Source organism: Mobula birostris, chromosome 20 (assembly GCF_030028105.1).
Source record: "Mobula birostris isolate sMobBir1 chromosome 20, sMobBir1.hap1, whole genome shotgun sequence".
Classification (NCBI taxonomy): domain Eukaryota; kingdom Metazoa; phylum Chordata; class Chondrichthyes; order Myliobatiformes; family Myliobatidae; genus Mobula; species Mobula birostris.
Window position 1 is genome coordinate 3,638,121 of NC_092389.1, and position 27,668 is coordinate 3,665,788.

General features: G+C 57.0%; 1 protein-coding gene across 3 annotated transcripts in view; it reads left to right on the top strand.

Moving 5' to 3' along the window:
- The window catches only part of LOC140212742 (uncharacterized), an 87,374-nt gene that overhangs the window by 20,065 nt on the left and 39,641 nt on the right, over positions 1 to 27,668 (top strand). For all 3 annotated transcript variants that reach the window (XM_072283889.1, XM_072283888.1, XM_072283887.1), the window contains exon 3: positions 5,724 to 5,781. In XM_072283889.1, coding sequence (XP_072139990.1) covers positions 5,724 to 5,781 — 58 coding nt within the window. The remainder of the gene's footprint in view (positions 1 to 5,723; positions 5,782 to 27,668) is intronic.

Here is a 27,668-nt window from a genome sequence, read left to right on the forward strand (position 1 = left end):
CCCTACACTTGTTATCTTTACCTTTGATACCGACAGGCACATACAAGCTTTGTACTGTCAACATTTCATCTTTGTAGGCCTCCCACTTACCAAGTACACTTTTGTCAGAAGATAGCCTTTCCCAATTCACACCTGCCAGGTTATTTCTGATACCATCAAAAGTGGCCTTTCTCCAATTTAGAATCTCAGCCTGTGGACCAGACCTACCTTTTTTGCATATTGGCTTTGAAACCAATGGCATTGTGGTCGCTGGTTTTAGTGTTCCCCTACACATCACCTGCCCAGTCTCATTCCCTAATCACAGATCCAGTATCACACTCTCTCTCTCGCTGAGACTTCGACCTACTGATTAAGGAAACTTTCCTGAATGCATTTGACAAACTCTATCCCATCTAGTCTTTTTACAGTATGGGATTCCCAGTCAATATGTGGAAAGTTAGAATCACCTACTATAACAACCTCATGTTTCTTGCAACAGTCTGCAATTTCTTTACAAATGTGTTCTGTTTACGCCCTTGGACTGTTGGGTGCTCTGTGATATGGCCCCATAAACGTGGTCGTACCTTTGTTCTTTCTCAGTTCCACCCATAATACCTCACTAGTCGAATTCTCCAGTCTGTCCTGACAGAGCACTGCCGTGACATTTTCCCTGACTAGTAACGCCACCCTCCCCCTTTAATCCCTCCCGCTCTGTCACATCTAAAACAATGGAACCCCAGAATATTCAGCTGCCAGTCCAGGCCCTCCTGCAACCAAGTCTCACTAATGTCTACAATGTCATAATTTCACATGCTGATCCATGCCTTAAGCTCATCTGCCTTTCCTACAATACTCCTTGTATTGAAATACAAATAGGATTGGAAGCGCCATTCATTAAAAAAGGCAAGAGGTAAGAATATTTTTCAATTTGGTTTAACGTTCTTGTTATTTCTAAATTTTAATAGTCAGAGGCACTTAATCTGTTAAAATTCCTTGCCAGTTTGACAGAGGTTCATGGTTTTGCCCTCCATCAAAGCTCGTCAAGGTGCTCTGTGTTCAGGAGTTCTGCCCTCTGCTGCCCGAGGCTTAATTGCCTGATTTGAGGGTGTGGAGGCTCAGTGGGATCGCCTGCTGTGTCCAGACAGGTGAGCAGTTGTGTGGGAGGGGAGCAGGCTGTGGAGCTGTGGATTCTACCTGCAGAATCCACCCCTTTCTAGTTACAGTACTCTTCTATTACCAACATTATAACATCAACAGGGATACAAAGAGGTAAGAGATATAAGATGACTTCTTCTGTGGTGAATGATCAGATTCAGATTCAGTTTCACAGGTACATTATAACACACAGTGAAACGTTAACAACCAGCACAACCTAAAGATATGCTGAGGGCAGCCCGCAAGTGAAGCCACATATTTTGACAGCAACATACCATGCCCACAATGTTCAGCAGAACAGCATAAGCAGTACCAACAACAACAAAACTACAGCAAAAAAAATCAACAAAACAAGACCCCTTTGTCCCTCCCACCCACATACACAGGCCTTCAACCCCCGAACAGGCTGCCTCTGAGCCTCCTGTCCCTAGTGGACATCAGCTGCCCGACTTCCCCAGTGGACTGGCAGACTCGCAGACACAGGGCGTCGGCCATCGGGCCTCAAATTCCAAACATACCGACTTCCGTCTTTCATCTCTGGTATTGACCCCAGGACTTGCCAATGACAGGACCCCGAAATCTAGGCATGTAACACAAGTAACTCCATGACACATAGCAACATAGAAAACCTACAGCACAATACAGGCCCTTTGGCCCACAATGCTGTGCCGAACATATACTTACTTTAGAAATTACCTAGGGTTACACATAGCCCTCTATTTTTCTAAACTCCATGTACCTGTCCAGGAGTCTTTTAAAAGACCTTATCATATCCACCTCCACCACTGTCACCGGCAGCCCATTCCACGCACTCACCACTCTCTACGTAAAAAACTTACCCCGATATGTCCTCTGTACGTACTTCTAAGCACCTTAAAACTGTGCCCTCTCGTGTTAGCTATTTCAGCCCTGGGGAAAAGCCTCTGACTATCCACACAATCAATGCCTCTCATCACCTTGTACACCTCGATCAGGTCACCTCTCATCCTCCGTCGCTCCAAGGAGAAAAGGCTGAGTTCACTCAACCTATTCTCATAAGGCATGTTCTCCAATCCAGACAACATCCTTGTAAATCTCGTCTGCACCCTTTCTATGGTTTCCACATCCTTCCTATAGTGAGGTGACCAGAACTGAGCACAGTACTCCAAGTGGAGTCAGACCAGGGTCCTATATAGCTGTAACATTACCTCTCAGCTCTTAAACTCAATCCCACGATTGATGAAGGCCAATGCACCATGTGCCTTCTTAACCACAGAGTCAACCTGCGCTGCAGCTTTGAGTATCCTATGGACTCAGAACCCAAGATCCCTCTGATCCTCCACACTGCCAAGAGTCTTACCATTAATTCTATTTTCTGCCATCATATTTGACCTACCAAAATGAACCTCACACTTATCTGGATTGAACTCCATCTGCCACTTCTCAGCCCAATTTTGCATCCTATCAATGTCCCCCTGTAACCTTTGACAGCCCTCCACTCTATCCAAAACACCCCCAACCTTTGTGTCATCAGCAAATTTACCAACCCATCCCTCCACTTCCTCATCCAGGTCATTTATAAAAATCGCGAAGAGTAAGGGCCCCAGAATAGATCCCTGAGGCACACCACTGGTCACCGACCTCCATGCAGAATATGACCCGTCTACAACCACTCTTTGCCTTCTGTGGGCAAGCCAGTTCTGGATCCACAAAGCAAGGTCCCTTTGGATCCCATGTCTCCTTACCTTCTCAATAAGCCTTGTATGGGATACCTTATCAAATGCCTTGCTGAAATCCATATACATTACATCTACTGCTCTACCTTCATCAATGTGTTTAGTCACATCCTCAAAAAATTCAATCAGGCTCGTAGGGCACAACCCGCCTTTGACAAAGCCATGCTGACTATTCCTAATCGTATTATACCTCTTCAAATGTTCATAAATCCTGCCTCTCAGGATCTTCTCCATCAACTTACCAACCACTGAAGTAAGACTCACTGGTCTATAATTTCCTGGGCTATCTCTACTCCCTTTCTTGAATAATGGAACAACATCTGCAACCCTCCAATCCTCTGGAACCTCTCCTGTCCCCATTGATGATGCAAAGATCATTGCCAGAGGCTCAGCAATCTCCTCCCTCGCTTCCCACAGTAGCCTGAGGTACATCTCATCCAGTCCCGGCGACTTATCCAACTTGATGCTTTCCAAAAGCTCCAGCACATTCTCTTCCTCAATGCTTGTATGCTCAAGCTTTTCAATCCACTGTAAGTCATCCCTACAATCACCAAGATCCGTTTCCGTATTAAATACTGAAGCAAAGTACTCATTAAGTACCTCTGCTATCTCCCCTAGTTCCATACACACTTTTCCACTGTCACACTTGATTGGTCCTATCCTCTCACGTCTTATCCTCCTGCTCTTCACATACTTGTAGAATGCCTTGGGGTTTTCCTTAATCCTGTCTGCCAAGGCCTTCTCATGGTCCCTTTTGGCTCTCCTAATTTCCTTTTTAAGCTCCTTCCTGCTAGCCTTATAATCTTCTAGATCTCTAACATTACCTAGCTCTCTGAACCTTTCGTAAGCTTTTCTTTTCTTCTTGACTAGATTTCCAACAGCCTTTGTACACCACAGTTCCTGTACCCTACCATCTTTTCCCTGTCTCATTGGAACATACCTATGCAGAATTCCATGCAAATACCCCCTGAACATTTGCCATGTTTCTGCCGTACATTTCCTTGAGAACATCTGTTCCCAGTTTATGCTTCCAAATTCCTGCCTGATAGCTCCATATTTCCCTTACTCCAATTAAATGCTTTCCTAACTTATCTGTTCCTATCCCTCTCCAATGCTATGGTAAAGGAGATGGAATTGTGATCACCATCTCCAAAATGCTCTCCCACTGAGAGATCTGACACCTGACCAGGTTCATTTCCCAATACTAGATCAAGTACAGCCTCTCCTCTTGTAGGCTTATCTACATATTGTGTCAGGAAACCTTCCTGAATGCACCTAACAAACTCCACCCCATCTAAACCCCTTGCGCTAAGGAGATGCCAAACAATATGAGGCAAGTTAAACTCTCCCAACACAACTGTGATTGATCAATCAGAAAAATTGGATTACCATTTGGGGGATTTAGGCTTAAACTTGATCATTACAGAATAGCAGGGGTAGAGGACATGAGGAGAATGAGCTAAACTCATTGGAGTCACCGAGTCATACAGCACAGAAAGAGGCTCTTCAATCCTCACCCAGCAAGCCTGTGCTGATCTGTTTTCATTAAGCCCCCCCCCACCCCAGATTCTATTCCTCGCGCCAATTACACAGGCACATTAAGCTACTGTTTGAAATTTACTATCAAAGTACAAATATGTCACTCTCTCTCTGGCTATCCATCCCATAGGATGATGATGGTTCCTTTCAGTCAGTTAGTGGGGTGGTACAGAAAGGAACAGCGTGTGGGTGAATGGATTTTAGGTGAGTAGGGGATTGCACAGGTCCAGACCCACCTTCTCGACATCCCCTCCCGGATCCAGCGGCATGGTGGGGTCCAAGACGGCTGGGGGAAGTTCTGTTGCAGTGAACGGCCAGACCAAGCTTCGATGCAAGGGATGCCCTTTCCGCGCTTCACGGCACGTGTTTGCTAGATGGCCGTTGACCCTATGAGAGGGTTCATCCGGCCTTTGACAGGTCTTGTTTTTTGTCCTGCAGGGTGTCTAGCCATCCTCCTCACCAGGCAAGCCTGATGGGGGAGTCGGTTTAGTCGCCGACCACCCGACTATGCGACAGGTAGTACTGGGTTACCTGGTACCAATAGCACTCAGACGAGTGACCTGACAACTACTACATGCATCTAAAGCGAGAGGAGTGAAGTTTAGAGGAGATGTAAAAATGGGCTATGTGGGAGGGAAAGATTAGATTGAGCATAGAGTAGGTTAAAGGAAAAGCACAACACTGTGGGCTGAAGGTTCTGTACCGTGCTGTAGGGTTCTATGATCAATGAGCGGGGTAAGTCTCTTTTGCGTGGAGAGTGGTGTGCTGCCAGGGGTGATAGTGGAAGCTGATATGACAGTGCTGTTCAAGACGCATTTAGACAGGCTCATGAGTATGCGAGGGCTGCAGGGATCAGTTCAGTTTGGCACAGAGATCCCAGGCTGAAGGGCCTGCTCCTGTGCTGTGCTGTTCCATGGTCTATGTTCTTCACCAAGTTATTTCTGCTGCAGCTGTTTGCCAGTATGGGAGAGAATGAAATGTATCCAATCTTATTCACACAAACTGCTACAGAAGATTGGTCCAAAAATTGCAAAGGATTAGGTTATAGCAGAAGCTCTTCAAATCAAGGCACAATAGTTAAGAATTTGTGTTGCAGCTTTTTTTCTTTTAAAAACAGAATTTATTTGGCTGAAAATATAAATCAAAACTAAAAGAGATTCCAGGTTTATTTTATCTTGCAATCCCTTTTTAAAAAAAACTAAACTGGGTTAGAGGAACTTTATTGATATAAGAAACATGTTCCTTGGACGTGATAATGAGAATATCATATTGATAGTTGATCAAGATAGTGGTGACTACAATGGCCAATGATACAGATTCTTCTTGTTCTTTCAGAAGGACAGTGGCTCTCACCGAAGCAGTGTTAATAGCTCAAAGGCCAGCACAGCAAGAGGTAGGTCTCCAATTTCCATCTGGCCACTATTCAGAACTGAAACTGAAGCCATCTGCTCATGCTTCGGTGTCCTGTCTCCAAATGCCCACACGACTGTCATGGATAGAAGATTGGCTGACTGGCAAGAAACAAAGAGTGGGAATAAAGGGGTCCTTTTCTGGTCAGCTAAGAATTCTAAAAGATGTGCTAGCATTAGAGAGGGTCCAGAGGAGATTTACTACAATGATTCCCAGAAGAATGAAGGGGTGGGGGTATCTCACTGAAACCTAGCGAATATTGAAAGGCTTAGATAAAGTCAATGTGGAGAGGATGTTTCCTATGGTGGGAGAGTCTAGGACCAGAGGGCACAACCTCAGAATAGAGGGACATCCCTTTCGAACAGAGATAAAGAGGAATTTCTTTAGCCAGAGGATGGTGAATCTGTGGAATTCATTGCCACAGATGGCTGTGAAGGCCAGGTCATTGGGTATATTTAAACCAGAGGTTGATAGGTTTTGATTAGTCAGGGTGTCTAGGGTTAAGGGAGACGGCAGGAGAATGGGGTTGAATGGGATAATAAATTAGCCATGATGGAAAGGTAGGGCAGACTCGACAGACTGAATGGCTTCATTCTGCTCCTATGTCTAATGGAAACTAAACAGCTTAACTAACCACTCAGACCCTTTGGAAGACTAGTGGCCATGAAGTCATGAGACAAAAAAAAAACAATTTGCATGTCATTTTCAGCTCATCCCAATAATATTCCGACCCAATCAATTATTTTCAAAATGAGTTAGTGTAGAAAGTGCAGCAGCCTATTCATGCACAGCAAGCGCCAACAAACAGCAATTTGATAACCATGACCATCAGACGTAGGAGCAGAATTAGGCCATTCAGCCCATCGTGTCTGCTCCACCATTCCATCAAGGCTGATATATTTTCTCTCTGAACCCCATTCCCCTGCCTTCCCCCTGTCACCTTTGATGCCCTGACTAATCAAGAACCTAAAATGACCAGATAATCTGATGGAGGGGAACACAGAGTTGCAATACTCTGCTTAAGAATATTCTATGTCAAAATCAGACACTTTTAGTTTAACATCTAATCTTGAAATCAGGGCAAACCTTGGTGGTTGGACTTGGTAGTTCTGATTGGAACAGCCATTGAAACTTTTGTAAGTGTCAGACTTCTAAGGATTAAAGATCAACTTTATTCGCCATGTACATTTAGATGTATTAAGAATTTGCTGTGGTGTGCTGTTCAGGGTGTGACATGCAACAAAAATCATTCAATTATAAGAATAAAGAATCATATAAAAATAAGCTAGTAGCTAAAGTATGGACATGGGTAAAATGTGCATGAATACATAAATATCAACATGTATTTACAATGTAAACAGCTTTATAAACAGTGGTTTAAAGTGTTTACAGTGCAGTGACTGGGGTAATAGAGGAGGATGGGGAGGTTAACTAAAATCAGGTTTACTGTAGTTTCTTCTAATAGTTAAGAAGCATCAATAAAATGCTTGTAATATTAAGCAATCTTGGGTTGAGTAACCTGGTGCTTTGAAAATCACCGGGTGGACATACTACAGCTGCGTGTCCAGTGTGGAAAATCAAATCTGCAACAGCTGGTGAGGGCCTTCTACTGGGCCATCTGGCTCTCTCTTTGGGAAGGGAAAATGAGAGAGAGGCATTATTAGCTGTAAGATTAGATTTTGTATGATAAACTAAAGTGTATAAAATTACCAGAAGAGGGAGTGCTCCAACAATTAAAGCAAGCTCGGATCGAATTTTCGCTGGCTTTTCCCATGAGCGTTTAGAGAGAATGTTGCTAAGCTCACCTGAGTTGAAGTGAGCTCTGTTACCCTTTGTGTAAAATATTTTTGTAGCATAGCCCATGCAGCTGAGAGTTGATGGATTGGAAGGGTTAAAATGTGGTGTCAGAAGGAACCTTCTGAATAGCTGAGGTCCCAGTGATTCCATAAGACCTTAAGACATATGAGCAGAATGAGGTCATTTTGTCCATCGAGTCAGCTCTGCCATTCCATCATGACTGATTTATTATCCCTCTCAACCCCATTCTCCGGTCTTCTCCCTGTAACCTTTGACACCCTGACTAATCAAGAACCTGTACAACAGAGAAACAGGCCCTTCAACCCACCATATCTGTGCCAACCATGATGCTAATCTAGACAATACCATTTGCCTGCTCATGTGTCTGCTGAAATGCCCCTTAAATGTTGTTATCAAACATTCCACCACTACCCCTGGCAGCCCATTCTAAGCACCTGCCACTCTCTATGTAAGAAATTACTTCACACATCCCCTTTAAGCTTTCCAAAGTCTGAGCCTGTCATAAGGGCACGGTTGGGAACGGACCCAAGTGCATGACACAGACACTGAAGTACTAGGAACAGGACTAGGATACAGGGTGATGGCAAGGACATGGACATGAAAACCGAGAACCTGGATCATGATTGAACAAGACAGCTAGGAGCCTGGGCTTGGACTCCGAGCCAAAGACTGGACAAGGACCCAGTACCTGGGTCTTGCCTCTGGCTTGGACCCCAGAACTAGGCAAGGACGAGGCTTGGCAGGCAGGCAGGCAGGCAGGATGAGGCTGGAGTCTTCAGGCTAGAGGCTAGTGGCTAGAGGCTAGAGACTTGGCTTGGCAAGCGGCTAGAGGCTGGGGGCTGGGGGCTGGGCAAGAGACAAGGCTGGACGCTGGAGACTAGAGGCGAGGCTGGAGGCTGGAGGCTGGAGACTTGAGGCGAGGCTGGAGGCTGGAGACTTGAGGTGAGGCGGGAGGCTGGAGGCTGGAGACTTGAGGCGAGGCTGGAGGCTGGAGACTTGAGGCGAGGCTGGAGACTGGAGGCTGGAGACTTGAGGCGAGGCTGGAGGCTAGAGGCTAGAGACTTGGCTTGGCAAGCGGCTAGAGGCTGGGGGCTGGGGGCTGGGCAAGAGACGAGGCTGGAGGCTGGAGACTAGAGGCGAGGCTGGAGGCTGGAGGCTGGAGACTTGAGGCGAGGCTGGAGGCTGGAGACTTGAGGCGAGGCTGGAGGCTGGAGACTGGAGACTTGAGGTGAGGCGAGGCTGGAGGCTGGAGACTTGAGGTGAGGCGAGGCTGGAGGCTGGAGACTTGAGGTGAGGTGAGGCTGGAGGCTGGAGACTTGAGGCGAGGCTGGAGGCTGGAGACTTGAGGCGAGGCTGGAGACTGGAGGCTGGAGACTTGAGGCGAGGCTGGAGGCTAGAGGCTAGAGACTTGGCTTGGCAAGCGGCTAGAGGCTGGGGGCTGGGGGCTGGGCAAGAGACGAGGCTGGAGGCTGGAGACTAGAGGCGAGGCTGGAGACTTGAGGCGAGGCTGGAGGCTGGAGGCTGGAGACTTGAGGTGAGGCTGGAGGCTGGAGGCTGGAGACTTGAGGTGAGGCGAGGCTGGAGGCTGGAGACTTGAGGTGAGGTGAGGCTGGAGGCTGGAGACTTGAGGCGAGGCGAGGCTGGAGGCTGGAGACTTGAGGCGAGGCTGGAGGCTGGAGACTTGAGGTGAGGCGAGGCTGGAGGCAGGAGACTAGAGGCGAGGCGAGGCTGGAGGCTGGAGACTTGAGGCGAGGCTGGAGGCTGGAGGCTGGAGACTTGAGGTGAGGCTGGAGGCTGGAGACTTGAGGTGAGGCGAGGCTGGAGGCTGGAGACGAGGTGAGGCTGGAGGCTGGAGACTTGAGGCGAGGCGAGGCTGGAGGCTGGAGACTTGAGGTGAGGCGAGGCTGGAGGCTGGAGACTTGAGGTGAGGCTGGAGGCTGGAGGCCTGAGGTGAGGCTGGAGGCTGGAGGCTGGAGACTTGAGGTGAGGCTGGAGACTTGAGGCGAGGCTGGAGGCTGGAGGCTGGAGACTTGAGGCGAGGCTGGAGGCTTGAGGTGAGGCTGGAGACTTGAGGCGAGGCTGGAGGCTGGAGGCTGGAGACTTGAGGCGAGGCTGGAGGCTGGAGACTTGAGGCGAGGCTGGAGGCTGGAGGCTGGAGACTTGAGGTGAGGCTGGAGGCTGGAGACTTGAGGTGAGGATGGAGGCTGGAGGCCTGAGGCGAGGCTGGAGGCTGGAGACTAGAAGTGAGGCTGGAGGCTGGAGGCTGGAGACTTGAGGCGAGGCGAGGCTGGAGGCTGGAGACTTGAGGTGAGGCTGGAGACTGGAGGCCTGAGGCGAGGCTGGAGGCTGGAGACTTGAGGCGAGGCGAGGCTGGAGGCTGGAGACTTGAGGTGAGGCGAGGCTGGAGGCTGGAGACTTGAGGTGAGGATGGAGGCTGGAGGCCTGAGGCGAGGCTGGAGGCTGGAGACTAGAAGCGAGGCTGGAGACTGGAGGCTGGAGACTTGAGGCGAGGCGAGGCTGGAGGCTGGAGACTTGAGGTGAGGCGAGGCTGGAGGCTGGAGACTTGAGGCGAGGCTGGAGGCTGGAGACTAGAAGCGAAGCTGGAGGCTGGAGACTTGAGGCGAGGCTGGAGGCTGGAGACTTGAGGTGAGGCGAGGCTGGAGGCTGGAGACTTGAGGTGAGGCGAGGCTGGAGGCTGGAGACTAGAGGCGAGGCTGGAGGCTGGAGACTTGAGGTGAGGCGAGGCTGGAGGCTGGAGACTAGAGGCGAGGCGAGGCTGGAGGCTGGAGACTTGAGGCGAGGCGAGGCTGGAGACTTGAGGCGAGGCTGGAGGCTGGAGGCTGGAGACTTGAGGCGAGGCGAGGCTGGAGGCTGGAGACTTGAGGTGAGGCGAGGCTGGAGGCTGGAGACTTGAGGTGAGGCTGGAGGCTGGAGGCCTGAGGCGAGGCTGGAGGCTGGAGGCTGGAGACTTGAGGTGAGGCTGGAGACTTGAGGCGAGGCTGGAGGCTGGAGGCTGGAGACTTGAGGCGAGGCTGGAGGCTTGAGGTGAGGCTGGAGACTTGAGGCGAGGCTGGAGGCTGGAGGCTGGAGACTTGAGGCGAGGCTGGAGGCTGGAGACTTGAGGCGAGGCTGGAGGCTGGAGGCTGGAGACTTGAGGTGAGGCTGGAGGCTGGAGACTTGAGGTGAGGATGGAGGCTGGAGGCCTGAGGCGAGGCTGGAGGCTGGAGACTAGAAGTGAGGCTGGAGGCTGGAGGCTGGAGACTTGAGGCGAGGCGAGGCTGGAGGCTGGAGACTTGAGGTGAGGCTGGAGACTGGAGGCCTGAGGCGAGGCTGGAGGCTGGAGACTTGAGGCGAGGCGAGGCTGGAGGCTGGAGACTTGAGGTGAGGCGAGGCTGGAGGCTGGAGACTTGAGGTGAGGATGGAGGCTGGAGGCCTGAGGCGAGGCTGGAGGCTGGAGACTAGAAGCGAGGCTGGAGACTGGAGGCTGGAGACTTGAGGCGAGGCGAGGCTGGAGGCTGGAGACTTGAGGTGAGGCGAGGCTGGAGGCTGGAGACTTGAGGCGAGGCTGGAGGCTGGAGACTAGAAGCGAAGCTGGAGGCTGGAGACTTGAGGCGAGGCTGGAGGCTGGAGACTTGAGGTGAGGCGAGGCTGGAGGCTGGAGACTTGAGGTGAGGCGAGGCTGGAGGCTGGAGACTAGAGGCGAGGCTGGAGGCTGGAGACTTGAGGTGAGGCGAGGCTGGAGGCTGGAGACTAGAGGCGAGGCGAGGCTGGAGGCTGGAGACTTGAGGCGAGGCGAGGCTGGAGACTTGAGGCGAGGCTGGAGGCTGGAGGCTGGAGACTTGAGGTGAGGCTGGAGGCTGGAGACTTGAGGTGAGGCGAGGCTGGAGGCTGGAGACTTGAGGTGAGGCTGGAGGCTGGAAGCTGGAGACTTGAGGTGAGGCGAGGCTGGAGGCTGGAGACTTGAGGTGAGGCGAGGCTGGAGGCTGGAGACTTGAGGTGAGGCTGGAGGCTGGAGACTTGAGGCGAGGCGAGGCTGGAGACTTGAGGTGAGGCGAGGCTGGAGGCTGGAGGCCTGAGGCGAGGCTGGAGGCTGCAGGCTGGAGACTTGAGGTGAGGCTGGAGACTTGAGGCGAGGCCTGAGGCTGGAGACTTGAGGTGTGGCTGGAGGCTGGAGACTTGAGGCGAGGCTGGAGGCCTGAGGCGAGGCTGGAGGCTGGAGGCTGGAGACTTGAGGTGAGGCTGGAGACTTGAGGCGAGGCTGGAGGCTGGAGGCTGGAGACTTGAGGTGAGGCTGGAGGCTGGAGACTTGAGGCGAGGCTGGAGGCTGGAGGCTGGAGACTTGAGGTGAGGCTGGAGGCTGGAGGCTGGAGACTTGAGGTGAGGCTGGAGGTTGGAGGCTGGAGACTTGAGGTGAGGATAGAGGCTGGAGGCCTGAGGTGAGGCTGGAGGCTGGAGACTAGAAGCGAGGCTGGAGGCTGGAGGCTGGAGACTTGAGGCGAGGTGAGGCTGGAGGCTGGAGACTTGAGGTGAGGTGAGGCTGGAGGCTGGAGACTTGAAGCGAGGCGAGGCTGGAGGCTGGAGACTTGAGGTGAGGCTGGAGGCTGGAGACTTGAGGTGAGGCGAGGCTGGAGGCTGGAGACTTGAGGTGAGGCTGGAGGCTGGAGGCCTGAGGCGAGGCTGGAGGCTGGAGGCTGGAGACTAGAAGCGAAGCTGGAGGCTGGAGGCTGGAGACTTGAGGCGAGGCTGGAGGCTGGAGGCTGGAGGCTGGAGACTTGAGGCGAGGCTGGAGGCTGGAGACTTGAGGTGAGGTGAGGCTGGAGGCTGGAGACTTGAGGTGAGGCGAGGCTGGAGGCTGGAGACTTGAGGTGAGGCTGGAGGCTGGAGACTTGAAGCGAGGCGAGGCTGGAGGCTGGAGACTTGAGGTGAGGCGAGGCTGGAGGCTGGAGACTTGAGGTGAGGCTGGAGGCTGGAGGCCTGAGGCGAGGCTGGAGGCTGGAGACTAGAAGCAAAGCTGGAGGCTGGAGGCTGGAGACTTGAGGCGAGGCTGAAGGCTGGTGGCTGGAGACTTGAGGTGAGGCTGGAGACTTGAGGCGAGGCTGGAGGCTGGAGGCTGGAGACTTGAGGTGAGGCTGGAGGCTGGAGACTTGAGGCGAGGCGAGGCTGGAGGCTGGAGACTTGAGGCGAGGCTGGAGGCTGCAGGCTGGAGACTTGAGGTGAGGCTGGAGGCTGGAGACTTGAGGTGAGGCGAGGATGGAGTATGGAGACTTGAGGTGAGGCGAGGCTGGAGGCTGGAGACTTGAGGCGAGGCGAGGCTGGAGGCTGGGGACTTGAGGTGAGGCTGGAGACTTGAGACGAGGCTGGAGGCTGGAGGCTGGAGACTTGAGGGGAGGCTGGAGGCTGGAGACTTGAGGCGAGGCTGGAGGCTGGAGACTTGAGGTGAGGCTGGAGGCTGGAGACTTGAGGTGAGGCGAGGCTGGAGGCTGGAGACTTGAGGTGAGGATGGAGGCTGGAGGCCTGAGGCGAGGCTGGAGGCTGGAGACTAGAAGCGAGGCTGGAGGCTGGAGGCTGGAGACGAGGCGAGGCGAGGCTGGAGGCTGGAGACTTGAGGTGAGGCGAGGCTGGAGACTTGAGGTGAGGCTGGAGATTTGAGGCGAGGCTGGAGGCTGGAGACTTGAGGTGAGGCTGGAGGCTGGAGACTTGAGGCTGGAGACTTGAGGCGAGGTGAGGCTGGAGGCTGGAGACTTGAGGTGAGGCAGGAGGCTGAAGACTTGAGGCGAGGCGAGGCTGGAGGCTGGGGACTTGAGGTGAGGCTGGAGACTTGAGACGAGGCTGGAGGCTGGAGGCTGGAGACTTGAGGGGAGGCTGGAGGCTGGAGACTTGAGGCGAGGCTGGAGGCTGGAGACTTGAGGTGAGGCTGGAGGCTGGAGACTTGAGGTGAGGCGAGGCTGGAGGCTGGAGACTTGAGGTGAGGATGGAGGCTGGAGGCCTGAGGCGAGGCTGGAGGCTGGAGACTAGAAGCGAGGCTGGAGGCTGGAGGCTGGAGACGAGGCGAGGCGAGGCTGGAGGCTGGAGACTTGAGGTGAGGCGAGGCTGGAGACTTGAGGTGAGGCTGGAGATTTGAGGCGAGGCTGGAGGCTGGAGACTTGAGGTGAGGCTGGAGGCTGGAGACTTGAGGCGAGGCTGGAGGCTGGAGACTTGAGGTGAGGCTGGAGGCTGGAGGCTGGAGACTTGAGCTGAGGCGAGGCTGGAGGCTGGAGACTTGAAGTGAGGATGGAGGCTGGAGGCCTGAGGCGAGGCTGGAGGCTGGAGACTAGAAGCGAGGCTGGAGGCTGGAGGCTGGAGACTAGAAGCGAAGCTGGAGGCTGGAGGCTGGAGACTTGAGGCGAGGCTGGAGGCTGGAGACTTGAGGCGAGGCTGGAGGCTGGAGACTTGAGGTGAGGCTGGAGGCTGGAGACTTGAGGTGAGGCGAGGCTGGAGGCTGGAGACTTGAGGTGAGGATGGAGGCTGGAGGCCTGAGGCGAGGCTGGAGGCTGGAGACTAGAAGCGAGGCTGGAGGCTGGAGGTTGGAGACTTGAGGTGAGGCTGGAGGCTGGAGACTTGAGGCGAGGTTGGAGGCTGGAGGCTGGAGACTTGAGGTGAGGCTGGAGGCTGGAGGCTGGAGACTTGAGGTGAGGCTGGAGGCTGGAGGCGAGGCTGGAGGCTGGAGGCTGGAGACTAGAAGCAAGGCTGGAGGCTGGAGGCTGGAGACTTGAGGCGAGGCGAGGCTGGAGGCTGGAGACTTGAGGCGAGGCTGGAGGCTGGAGGCTGGAGACTTGAGGCGAGGCTGGAGGCTGGAGGCTGGAGACTAGAAGCGAAGCTGGAGGCCTGAACCTGGAGGCTGGAGACTTGAGGCGAGGCGAGGCTGGAGGCTGGAGACTTGAGGTGAGGCTGGAGGCTGGAGACTAGAAGCGAGGCTGGAGGCTGGAGGCTGGAGACTTGAGGTGAGGCGAGGCTGGAGGCTGGAGACTTGAGGTGAGGCTGGAGGCTGGAGGCTGGAGACTTGAGGTGAGGCGAGGCTGGAGGCTGGAGACTTGAGGTGAGGCTGGAGGCTGGAGGCTGGAGGCTGGAGATTTGAGGTGAGGCTGGAGGCTGGAGATTTGAGGCGAGGCTGGAGGCCTGAGGCTGGAGGCGAGGTGAGGCGGGAGGCTGGAGACTTGAGGCGAGGCGAGGATGGAGACGAGGCGAGGCTGGAGACTTGAGACGAGGCGAGGCTGGAGACTTGAGGTGAGGCGAGGCTGGAGGCTGGAGACTTGAGGTGAGGCTGGAGGCTGGAGACTTGAGGTGAGGCGAGGCTGGAGGCTGGAGACTTGAGGTGAGGCTGGAGGCTGGAGACTTGAGGCGAGGCTGGAGGCTGGAGGCAGGAGACGAGGCGAGGCTGGAGGCTGGAGGCTGGAGACTTGAGGCGAGGCGAGGCTGGAGGCTGGAGACTTGAGGTGAGGCTGGAGGCTGGAGACTTGAGGCGAGGCTGGAGGCTGGAGACTTGAGGCGAGGCTGGAGGTTGGAGACTGGAGACTTGAGGCGAGGCGAGGCTGGAGGCTGGAGACTTGAGGTGAGGCGAGGCTGGAGGCTGGAGACTTGAGGTGAGGTGAGGCTGGAGGCTGGAGACTTGAGGCGAGGCGAGGCTGGAGGCTGGAGACTTGAGGCGAGGCTGGAGGCTGGAGACTTGAGGCGAGGCTGGAGGCTGGAGGCTGGAGACTTGAGGTGAGGCTGGAGGCTGGAGACTTGAGGTGAGGTGAGGCTGGAGGCTGGAGACGAGGTGAGGCTGGAGGCTGGAGGCTGGAGACTTGAGGCGAGGCGAGGCTGGAGGCTGGAGACTTGAGGTGAGGCGAGGCTGGAGGCTGGAGACTTGAGGTGAGGCTGGAGGCTGGAGGCCTGAGGCGAGGCTGGAGGCTGGAGGCTGGAGACTTGAGGTGAGGCTGGAGACTTGAGGCGAGGCTGGAGGCTGGAGGCTGGAGACTTGAGGCGAGGCTGGAGGCTGGAGGGTGGAGACTTGAGGTGAGGCTGGAGACTTGAGGCGAGGCTGGAGGCTGGAGGCTGGAGACTTGAGGCAAGGCTGGAGGCTGGAGACTTGAGGCGAGGCTGGAGGCTGGAGGCTGGAGACTTGAGGTGAGGCTGGAGGCTGGAGACTTGAGGTGAGGATGGAGGCTGGAGGCCTGAGGCGAGGCTGGAGGCTGGAGACTAGAAGTGAGGCTGGAGGCTGGAGGCTGGAGACTTGAGGCGAGGCGAGGCTGGAGGCTGGAGACTTGAGGTGAGGCGAGGCTGGAGGCTGGAGACTAGAAGTGAGGCTGGAGGCTGGAGGCTGGAGACTTGAGACGAGGCTGGAGGCTGGTGGCTGGAGACTTGAGGTGAGGCTGGAGACTGGAGGCCTGAGGCGAGGCTGGAGGCTGGAGACTAGAAGCGAGGCTGGAGACTGGAGGCTGGAGACTTGAGGTGAGGCTGGAGGCTGGAGACTTGAGGTGAGGCGAGGCTGGAGGCTGGAGACTTGAGGTGAGGATGGAGGCTGGAGGCCTGAGGCGAGGCTGGAGGCTGGAGACTAGAAGCGAGGCTGGAGACTGGAGGCTGGAGACTTGAGGCGAGGTGAGGCTGGAGGCTGGAGACTTGAGGTGAGGCAGGAGGCTGGAGACTTGAGGCGAGGCGAGGCTGGAGGCTGGGAACTTGAGGTGAGGCTGGAGACTTGAGACGAGGCTGGAGGCTGGAGGCTGGAGACTTGAGGGGAGGCTGGAGGCTGGAGACTTGAGGCGAGGCTGGAGGCTGGAGACTTGAGGTGAGGCTGGAGGCTGGAGACTTGAGGTGAGGCGAGGCTGGAGGCTGGAGACTTGAGGTGAGGATGGAGGCTGGAGGCCTGAGGCGAGGCTGGAGGCTGGAGACTAGAAGCGAGGCTGGAGGCTGGAGGCTGGAGACGAGGCGAGGCGAGGCTGGAGGCTGGAGACTTGAGGTGAGGCGAGGCTGGAGACTTGAGGTGAGGCTGGAGATTTGAGGCGAGGCTGGAGGCTGGAGACTTGAGGTGAGGCTGGAGGCTGGAGACTTGAGGCGAGGCTGGAGGCTGGAGACTTGAGGTGAGGCTGGAGGCTGGAGGCTGGAGACTTGAGCTGAGGCGAGGCTGGAGGCTGGAGACTTGAAGTGAGGATGGAGGCTGGAGGCCTGAGGCGAGGCTGGAGGCTGGAGACTAGAAGCGAGGCTGGAGGCTGGAGGCTGGAGACTAGAAGCGAAGCTGGAGGCTGGAGGCTGGAGACTTGAGGCGAGGCTGGAGGCTGGAGACTTGAGGCGAGGCTGGAGGCTGGAGACTTGAGGTGAGGCTGGAGGCTGGAGACTTGAGGTGAGGCGAGGCTGGAGGCTGGAGACTTGAGGTGAGGATGGAGGCTGGAGGCCTGAGGCGAGGCTGGAGGCTGGAGACTAGAAGCGAGGCTGGAGGCTGGAGGTTGGAGACTTGAGGTGAGGCTGGAGGCTGGAGACTTGAGGCGAGGTTGGAGGCTGGAGGCTGGAGACTTGAGGTGAGGCTGGAGGCTGGAGGCTGGAGACTTGAGGTGAGGCTGGAGGCTGGAGGCTGGAGGCTGGAGACTAGAAGCAAGGCTGGAGGCTGGAGGCTGGAGACTTGAGGCGAGGCGAGGCTGGAGGCTGGAGACTTGAGGTGAGGCTGGAGGCTGGAGGCTGGAGACTTGAGGCGAGGCTGGAGGCTGGAGGCTGGAGACTAGAAGCGAAGCTGGAGGCCTGAACCTGGAGGCTGGAGACTTGAGGCGAGGCGAGGCTGGAGGCTGGAGACTTGAGGTGAGGCTGGAGGCTGGAGACTAGAAGCGAGGCTGGAGGCTGGAGGCTGGAGACTTGAGGTGAGGCGAGGCTGGAGGCTGGAGACTTGAGGTGAGGCTGGAGGCTGGAGGCTGGAGACTTGAGGTGAGGCGAGGCTGGAGGCTGGAGACTTGAGGTGAGGCTGGAGGCTGGAGGCCTGAGGCTGGAGGCTGGAGGCTGGAGACTAGAAGCGAAGCTGGAGGCTGGAGGCTGGAGACTTGAGGCGAGGCTGGAGGCTGGAGGCTGGAGACTTGAGGCGAGGCTGGAGGCTGGAGGCTGGAGACTTGAGGCGAGGCTGGAGGCTGGAGGCTGGAGACTTGAGGTGAGGCTGGAGGCTGGAGGCTGGAGACTTGAGGTGAGGCTGGAGGCTGGAGATTTGAGGCGAGGCTGGAGGCCTGAGGCTGGAGGCGAGGTGAGGCGGGAGGCTGGAGACTTGAGGCGAGGCGAGGATGGAGACGAGGCGAGGCTGGAGACTTGAGACGAGGCGAGGCTGGAGACTTGAGGTGAGGCGAGGCTGGAGGCTGGAGACTTGAGGTGAGGCTGGAGGCTGGAGACTTGAGGTGAGGCGAGGCTGGAGGCTGGAGACTTGAGGTGAGGCTGGAGGCTGGAGACTTGAGGCGAGGCTGGAGGCTGGAGGCAGGAGACGAGGCGAGGCTGGAGGCTGGAGGCTGGAGACTTGAGGCGAGGCGAGGCTGGAGGCTGGAGACTTGAGGTGAGGCTGGAGGCTGGAGGCTGGAGACTTGAGGCGAGGCTGGAGGCTGGAGACTTGAGGCGAGGCTGGAGGTTGGAGACTGGAGACTTGAGGCGAGGCGAGGCTGGAGGCTGGAGACTTGAGGTGAGGCGAGGCTGGAGGCTGGAGACTTGAGGTGAGGTGAGGCTGGAGGCTGGAGACTTGAGGCGAGGCGAGGCTGGAGGCTGGAGACTTGAGGCGAGGCTGGAGGCTGGAGACTTGAGGCGAGGCTGGAGGCTGGAGGCTGGAGACTTGAGGTGAGGCTGGAGGCTGGAGACTTGAGGTGAGGTGAGGCTGGAGGCTGGAGACGAGGTGAGGCTGGAGGCTGGAGGCTGGAGACTTGAGGCGAGGCGAGGCTGGAGGCTGGAGACTTGAGGTGAGGCGAGGCTGGAGGCTGGAGACTTGAGGTGAGGCTGGAGGCTGGAGGCCTGAGGCGAGGCTGGAGGCTGGAGGCTGGAGACTTGAGGTGAGGCTGGAGACTTGAGGCGAGGCTGGAGGCTGGAGGCTGGAGACTTGAGGCGAGGCTGGAGGCTGGAGGGTGGAGACTTGAGGTGAGGCTGGAGACTTGAGGCGAGGCTGGAGGCTGGAGGCTGGAGACTTGAGGCAAGGCTGGAGGCTGGAGACTTGAGGCGAGGCTGGAGGCTGGAGGCTGGAGACTTGAGGTGAGGCTGGAGGCTGGAGACTTGAGGTGAGGATGGAGGCTGGAGGCCTGAGGCGAGGCTGGAGGCTGGAGACTAGAAGTGAGGCTGGAGGCTGGAGGCTGGAGACTTGAGGCGAGGCGAGGCTGGAGGCTGGAGACTTGAGGTGAGGCGAGGCTGGAGGCTGGAGACTAGAAGTGAGGCTGGAGGCTGGAGGCTGGAGACTTGAGACGAGGCTGGAGGCTGGTGGCTGGAGACTTGAGGTGAGGCTGGAGACTGGAGGCCTGAGGCGAGGCTGGAGGCTGGAGACTAGAAGCGAGGCTGGAGACTGGAGGCTGGAGACTTGAGGTGAGGCAGGAGGCTGGAGACTTGAGGTGAGGCTGGAGGCTGGAGACTTGAGGTGAGGCGAGGCTGGAGGCTGGAGACTTGAGGTGAGGATGGAGGCTGGAGGCCTGAGGCGAGGCTGGAGGCTGGAGACTAGAAGCGAGGCTGGGGACTGGAGGCTGGAGACTTGAGGCGAGGTGAGGCTGGAGGCTGGAGACTTGAGGTGAGGCAGGAGGCTGGAGACTTGAGGCGAGGCGAGGCTGGAGGCTGGGGACTTGAGGTGAGGCTGGAGACTTGAGACGAGGCTGGAGGCTGGAGGCTGGAGACTTGAGGGGAGGCTGGAGGCTGGAGACTTGAGGCGAGGCTGGAGGCTGGAGACTTGAGGTGAGGCTGGAGGCTGGAGACTTGAGGTGAGGCGAGGCTGGAGGCTGGAGACTTGAGGTGAGGATGGAGGCTGGAGGCCTGAGGCGAGGCTGGAGGCTGGAGACTAGAAGCGAGGCTGGAGGCTGGAGGCTGGAGACGAGGCGAGGCGAGGCTGGAGGCTGGAGACTTGAGGTGAGGCTGGAGGCTGGAGACTTGAGGCGAGGCTGGAGGCTGGAGACTTGAGGTGAGGCTGGAGGCTGGAGGCTGGAGACTTGAGCTGAGGCGAGGCTGGAGGCTGGAGACTTGAAGTGAGGATGGAGGCTGGAGGCCTGAGGCGAGGCTGGAGGCTGGAGACTAGAAGCGAGGCTGGAGGCTGGAGGCTGGAGACTAGAAGCGAAGCTGGAGGCTGGAGACTTGAGGCGAGGCTGGAGGCTGGAGACTTGAGGCGAGGCTGGAGGCTGGAGACTTTAGGTGAGGCTGGAGGCTGGAGACTTGAGGTGAGGCGAGGCTGGAGGCTGGAGACTTGAGGTGAGGATGGAGGCTGGAGGCCTGAGGCGAGGCTGGAGGCTGGAGACTAGAAGCGAGGCTGGAGGCTGGAGGTTGGAGACTTGAGGTGAGGCTGGAGGCTGGAGACTTGAGGCGAGGTTGGAGGCTGGAGGCTGGAGACTTGAGGTGAGGCTGGAGGCTGGAGGCTGGAGACTTGAGGTGAGGCTGGAGGCTGGAGACTAGAAGCAAGGCTGGAGGCTGGAGGCTGGAGACTTGAGGCGAGGCGAGGCTGGAGGCTGGAGACTTGAGGCGAGGCTGGAGGCTGGAGGCTGGAGACTTGAGGCGAGGCTGGAGGCTGGAGGCTGGAGACTTGAAGCGAAGCTGGAGGCCTGAACCTGGAGGCTGGAGACTTGAGGCGAGGCGAGGCTGGAGGCTGGAGACTTGAGGTGAGGCTGGAGGCTGGAGACTAGAAGCGAGGCTGGAGGCTGGAGGCTGGAGACTTGAGGTGAGGCGAGGCTGGAGGCTGGAGACTTGAGGTGAGGCTGGAGGCTGGAGGCTGGAGACTTGAGGTGAGGCGAGGCTGGAGGCTGGAGACTTGAGGTGAGGCTGGAGGCTGGAGGCCTGAGGCTGGAGGCTGGAGGCTGGAGACTAGAAGCGAAGCTGGAGGCTGGAGGCTGGAGACTTGAGGCGAGGCTGGAGGCTGGAGGCTGGAGACTTGAGGCGAGGCTGGAGGCTGGAGGCTGGAGACTTGAGGTGAGGCTGGAGGCTGGAGACTTGAGGCGAGGCTGGAGGCTGGAGGCTGGAGACTTGAGGTGAGGCTGGAGGCTGGAGGCTGGAGACTTGAGGTGAGGCTGGAGGCTGGAGATTTGAGGCGAGGCTGGAGGCCTGAGGCTGGAGGCGAGGTGAGGCGGGAGGCTGGAGACTTGAGGCGAGGCGAGGATGGAGACGAGGCGAGGCTGGAGACTTGAGACGAGGCGAGGCTGGAGACTTGAGGTGAGGCGAGGCTGGAGGCTGGAGACTTGAGGTGAGGCTGGAGGCTGGAGACTTGAGGTGAGGCGAGGCTGGAGGCTGGAGACTTGAGGTGAGGCTGGAGGCTGGAGACTTGAGGCGAGGCTGGAGGCTGGAGGCAGGAGACGAGGCGAGGCTGGAGGCTGGAGGCTGGAGACTTGAGGCGAGGCGAGGCTGGAGGCTGGAGGCTGGAGACTTGAGGCGAGGCTGGAGGCTGGAGACTTGAGGCGAGGCTGGAGGCTGGAGGCTGGAGACTTGAGGTGAGGCGGGAGGCTGGAGACTTGAGGTGAGGCGAGGCTGGAGGCTGGAGACGAGGTGAGGCTGGAGGCTGGAGGCTGGAGACTTGAGGCGAGGCGAGGCTGGAGGCTGGAGACTTGAGGTGAGGCGAGGCTGGAGGCTGGAGACTTGAGGTGAGGCTGGAGGCTGGAGGCCTGAGGCGAGGCTGGAGGCTGGAGGCTGGAGACTTGAGGTGAGGCTGGAGACTTGAGGCGAGGCTGGAGGCTGGAGGCTGGAGACTTGAGGCGAGGCTGGAGGCTGGAGGGTGGAGACTTGAGGTGAGGCTGGAGACTTGAGGCGAGGCTGGAGGCTGGAGGCTGGAGACTTGAGGCAAGGCTGGAGGCTGGAGACTTGAGGCGAGGCTGGAGGCTGGAGGCTGGAGACTTGAGGTGAGGCTGGAGGCTGGAGACTTGAGGTGAGGATGGAGGCTGGAGGCCTGAGGCGAAGCTGGAGGCTGGAGACTAGAAGTGAGGCTGGAGGCTGGAGACTTGAGGCGAGGCGAGGCTGGAGGCTGGAGACTTGAGGTGAGGCGAGGCTGGAGGCTGGAGACTAGAAGTGAGGCTGGAGGCTGGAGGCTGGAGACTTGAGACGAGGCTGGAGGCTGGTGGCTGGAGACTTGAGGTGAGGCTGGAGACTGGAGGCCTGAGGCGAGGCTGGAGGCTGGAGACTAGAAGCGAGGCTGGAGACTGGAGGCTGGAGACTTGAGGTGAGGCAGGAGGCTGGAGACTTGAGGTGAGGCTGGAGGCTGGAGACTTGAGGTGAGGCGAGGCTGGAGGCTGGAGACTTGAGGTGAGGATGGAGGCTGGAGGCCTGAGGCGAGGCTGGAGGCTGGAGACTAGAAGCGAGGCTGGAGACTGGAGGCTGGAGACTTGAGGCGAGGTGAGGCTGGAGGCTGGAGACTTGAGGTGAGGCAGGAGGCTGGAGACTTGAGGTGAGGCTGGAGGCTGGAGGCTGGAGACTTGAGGTGAGGCGAGGCTGGAGGCTGGAGACTTGAGGTGAGGATGGAGGCTGGAGGCCTGAGGCGAGGCTGGAGACTAGAAGCGAGGCTGGAGGCTGGAGACTTGAGGTGAGGATGGAGGCTGGAGGCCTGAGGCGAGGCTGGAGGCTGGAGACTTGAGGTGAGGCGAGGCTGGAGGCTGGAGACTTGAGGTGAGGCTGGAGGCTGGAGGCTGGAGACTTGAGGTGAGGCGAGGCTGGAGGCTGGAGACTTGAGGTGAGGCGAGGCTGGAGGCTGGAGACTTGAGGCGAGGCTGGAGGCTGGAGACTAGAAGCGAAGCTGGAGGCTGGAGACTTGAGGCGAGGCTGGAGGCTGGAGGCTGGAGACTAGAAGCGAAGCTGGAGGCTGGAGGCTGGAGACTTGAAGCGAGGCGAGGCTGGAGGCTGGAGACTTGAGGTGAGGTGAGGCTGGAGGCTGGAGACTTGAGGCGAGGCTGGAGGCTGGAGACTAGAAGTGAAGCTGGAGGCTGGAGACTTGAGGCGAGGCTGGAGGCTGGAGGCTGGAGACTTGAGGTGAGGCTGGAGGCTGGAGGCTGGAGGCTGGAGACTTGAGGTGAGGCGAGGCTGGAGGCTGGAGACTTGAGGTGAGGCTGGAGGCTGGAGGCCTGAGGCGAGGCTGGAGGCTGGAGACTTGAGGTGAGGCGAGGCTGGAGGCTGGAGACTTGAGGTGAGGCTGGAGGCTGGAGGCCTGAGGCGAGGCTGGAGGCTGGAGACTAGAAGCAAAGCTGGAGGCTGGAGGCTGGAGACTTGAGGCGAGGCTGGAGGCTGGAGACTTGAGGTGAGGCGAGGCTGGAGGCTGGAGACTAGAGGCGAGGCGAGGCTGGAGGCTGGAGACTTGAGGCGAGGCGAGACTGGAGACTTGAGGCGAGGCTGGAGGCTGGAGGCTGGAGACTTGAGGTGAGGCTGGAGGCTGGAGACTTGAGGTGAGGCGAGGCTGGAGGCTGGAGACTTGAGGTGAGGCGAGGCTGGAGGCTGGAGACTTGAGGTGAGGCTGGAGGCTGGAGACTTGAGGTGAGGCGAGGCTGGAGGCTGGAGACTTGAGGTGAGGCGAGGCTGGAGGCTGGAGACTTGAGGTGAGGCTGGAGGCTGGAGACTTGAGGCGAGGCGAGGCTGGAGACTTGAGGTGAGGCGAGGCTGGAGGCTGGAGACTTGAGGTGAGGCTGGAGGCTGGAGGCCTGAGGCGAGGCTGGAGGCTGGAGGCTGGAGACTTGAGGTGAGGCTGGAGACTTGAGGCGAGGCTGGAGGCTGGAGACTTGAGGTGAGGCTGGAGGCTGGAGAATTGAGGCGAGGCTGGAGGCTGGAGGCTGGAGACTTGAGGTGAGGCTGGAGGCTGGAGGCTGGAGACTTGAGGTGAGGCTGGAGGTTGGAGGCTGGAGACTTGAGGTGAGGATGGAGGCTGGAGGCCTGAGGCGAGGCTGGAGGCTGGAGACTAGAAGCGAGGCTGGAGGCTGGAGGCTGGAGACTTGAGGCGAGGCGAGGCTGGAGGCTGGAGACTTGAGGTGAGGTGAGGCTGGAGGCTGGAGACTTGAATCGAGGCGAGGCTGGAGGCTGGAGACTTGAGGTGAGGCTGGAGGCTGGAGACTTGAGGTGAGGCGAGGCTGGAGGCTGGAGACTTGAGGTGAGGCTGGAGGCTGCAGACTTGAGGCGAGGCGAGGCTGGAGGCTGGAGACTTGAGGTGAGGCTGGAGGCTGGAGGCCTGAGGCGAGGCTGGAGGCTGGAGACTAGAAGCAAAGCTGGAGGCTGGAGGCTGGAGACTTGAGGCGAGGCTGGAGGCTGGAGGCTGGAGACTTGAGGTGAGGCTGGAGACTTGAGGCGAGGCTGGAGGCTGGAGGCTGGAGACTTGAGGTGAGGCTGGAGGCTGGAGACTTGAGGCGAGGCTGGAGGCTGCAGGCTGGAGACTTGAGGTGAGGCTGGAGGCTGGAGACTTGAGGTGAGGCTGGAGGCTGGAGGCTGGAGACTTGAGGTGAGGCGAGGATGGAGTCTGGAGACTTGAGGCGAGGCGAGGCTGGAGGCTGGAGACTTGAGGTGAGGCGAGGCTGGGGACTTGAGGTGAGGCTGGAGACTTGAGGCGAGGCTGGAGTCTGGAGGCTGGAGACTTGAGGGGAGGCTGGAGGCTGGAGACTTGAGGCGAGGCTGGAGGCTGGAGGCTGGAGACTTGAGGTGAGGCTGGAGGCTGGAGACTTGAGGTGAGGCGAGGCTGGAGGCTGGAGACTTGAGGTGAGGATGGAGGCTGGAGGCCTGAGACGAGGCTGGAGTCTGGAGACTAGAAGCGAGGCTGGAGGCTGGAGGCTGGAGACTTGAGGCGAGGCGAGGCTGGAGGCTGGAGACTTGAGGTGAGGCGAGGCTGGAGACTTGAGGTGAGGCTGGAGATTTGAGGCGAGGCTGGAGGCTGGAGACTTGAGGTGAGGCTGGAGGCTGGAGACTTGAGGCGAGGCTGGAGGCTGGAGACTTGAGGTGAGGCTGGAGGCTGGAGGCTGGAGACTTGAGCTGAGGCGAGGCTGGAGGCTGGAGACTTGAAGTGAGGATGGAGGCTGGAGGCCTGAGGCGAGGCTGGAGGCTGGAGACTAGAAGCGAGGCTGGAGGCTGGAGACTAGAAGCGAAGCTGGAGGCTGGAGGCTGGAGACTTGAGGCGAGGCTGGAGGCTGGAGGCTGGAGACTTGAGGCGAGGCTGGAGGCTGGAGACTTGAGGTGAGGCTGGAGGCTGGAGACTTGAGGTGAGGCGAGGCTGGAGGCTGGAGACTTGAGGTGAGGATGGAGGCTGGAGGCCTGAGGCGAGGCTGGAGGCTGGAGACTAGAAGCGAGGCTGGAGGCTTGAGGCTGGAGACTTGAGGTGAGGCTGGAGGCTGGAGACTTGAGGCGAGGCTGGAGGCTGGAGGCTGGAGACTTGAGGTGAGGCTGGAGGCTGGAGACTTGAGGTGAGGCTGGAGGCTGGAGGCGAGGCTGGAGGCTGGAGACTTGAGGTGAGGCTGGAGGCTGGAGGCTGGAGACTTGAGGTGAGGCTGGAGGCTGGAGGCTGGAGACTTGAGGCGAGGCTGGAGGCCTGAGGCTGGAGGCGAGGTGAGGCGGGAGGCTGGAGACTTGAGGCGAGGCGAGGATGGAGACGAGGCGAGGCTGGAGACTTGAGACGAGGCGAGGCTGGAGACTTGAGGTGAGGCGAGGCTGGAGGCTGGAGACTTGAGGTGAGGCTGGAGGCTGGAGACTTGAGGTGAGGCGAGGCTGGAGGCTGGAGACTTGAGGTGAGGCTGGAGGCTGGAGACTTGAGGTGAGGATGGAGGCTGGAGGCAGGAGACGAGGCGAGGCTGGAGGCTGGAGGCTGGAGACTTGAGGCGAGGCGAGGCTGGAGGCTGGAGACTTGAGGTGAGGCTGGAGGCTGGAGGCTGGAGACTTGAGGTGAGGATGGAGACTTGAGGCGAGGCGAGGATGGAGGCGAGGCGAGGCGGGAGGCTGAAGACTTGAGGCGAGGCGGGAGGCTGGAGACTTGAGGCGAGGCTTGGCAGGCTCCTCCTGGGCAGGGCGCGGATCACCACCCAACAGAGGCAAGGGACAGCACCAACCCCAGGTAACGGCAGGATGGCCTGGCTTACCTGGGCAGAGGCAAGGGACAGGAAGGGAGCAAGGTACAGAGTGGCTCCAGGACCAGACAGCAAGACAAGGCAAGGCTACTGGCAAAGCAAGGCGAGACAGAACTTCAGGTGAGGCAAGAGTTACCAGCAAGACAAGACAGGGCTTCAGGCGAGGAAACAGAAGGCAGAGGAAGGGATACAAGGAGTAAGGACAAGAACAATCCAGCAGCCATGCCCTGGTCTCTGAAGGTATTTATGCAGCCAGCCCCAATGAGCATCAGTTGCCTCAATTAGAGCTCAACAAGAACAGAAACAGGGTAGACAAGAAAACCTGGAGCAAGGGTCAATGGACCGGACCGTGAATTTATTATCAAAGTACGTATACGTCACCGTATACTACCCTGAGATTCATTTTCTTGTGGGTATTCACAGCAAAATAAATACAATAGAACACGTGAAAAACTGTACACAAGAAAGACAAACAACCAACAATGTGCAAATGCAGCAAATGATACAAATAATAAAAAAGTAAATAAACAATACTGGGAATATGAACTGTAGAGTCCTTGAAAGTGAGTCCACACATTATAGACCCATCAAGCACTGGAGAAGGAAAGGCAGAAAACACAGATAGATGTGCGTCTTCAGGCAAGTGGTAGAACAGTCAGGGCCGGCTCTCAGTTCCCTACTGGGTGGCACAGGTCTAGAGATGATGCTTCCTGAGGTACCTGCCAGGAGGTGTTTTACCCTTCTTTAACCTTGTGTTATTCGTGATGCATCTTTATGAATAACTTGTTGTTGATGGAGCATCCATCTCTGAGCACAAAAGGTTTAATTTCTTGACTCTTTTCAGTCACTTTCTATGTTCTCTCCTCTTCAACCGCTGTAGGGCTCTTCAAAATTCAATATTCATGTTTATTTATCAGGTGTACATGGAAACATACAGTGAAATGCACCATTTGCATTAACAACCAACACAACTGATGATGCACTGGAGGCAGCCTGCAAGTGTCACCACACATTCCAGCACCCACAATGTTTGGTGGAACAAACCAGAACACAAGCAACAAAACAACAACAACAAAAACAAACACTGTTCCTCCCTCCTACCATTGTACATACACAATCCTTTAACCCCTGGACTGGCCTCCAGCGGACACAGACTCAGGCCTGCAGACACCGGGCTTCAAACTCCCCAGCAGAGATTCACAGACTCTTCTGGAACCCATTCAAACTCACAATCATCCTTACTATTCTTCAGTTCCAAAACAGGGTCTCAACCCAATACATTGGCTACCCCTTTGCCTTCACAGATGTTGCCTGACTCGCTGAGTTCTTCCAGCAGGTTGCTTTTAGCTTCCTTGCAGTCGTCCTTGGTATGTGGTACCGACTGAGATCAAGTAATCTCCATGAATCTTTATGAATTGCCAGCTAACTCTTGGCCCAACATTTCTCCGCAATCTTTCCTATGGTAAGATTTTTACACAGAGACTGGTGAGTGTGTGGAATGGCCTGGCAGGGGTGGTGGTAGAAGCGGATACATTAGGGACATTTAAGAAAGCATGAGATTGACACATGGATGAAAGAAAAATGGAGGGCTACGGAGGAAGGAAGGGTTAGATTGTTCTCAGAGTTGGTTTAAGGGTCGGCACAACATTGTGTGTTGAAGGGCCTGTACTGTGCTGTAATATTCTATGTTCTATTTCCCATCTTCTCAGCTCTGACCCAAATGGAGTTCTCAGCATCTTAACATTTGCCTGAGCCGTTCGGTTTATAGCAAGTAACTTGATATTTACTTTGTTTCAACTACTTCTCTTTAACTTTCCTTCCAGGTAAAGCTGGAACA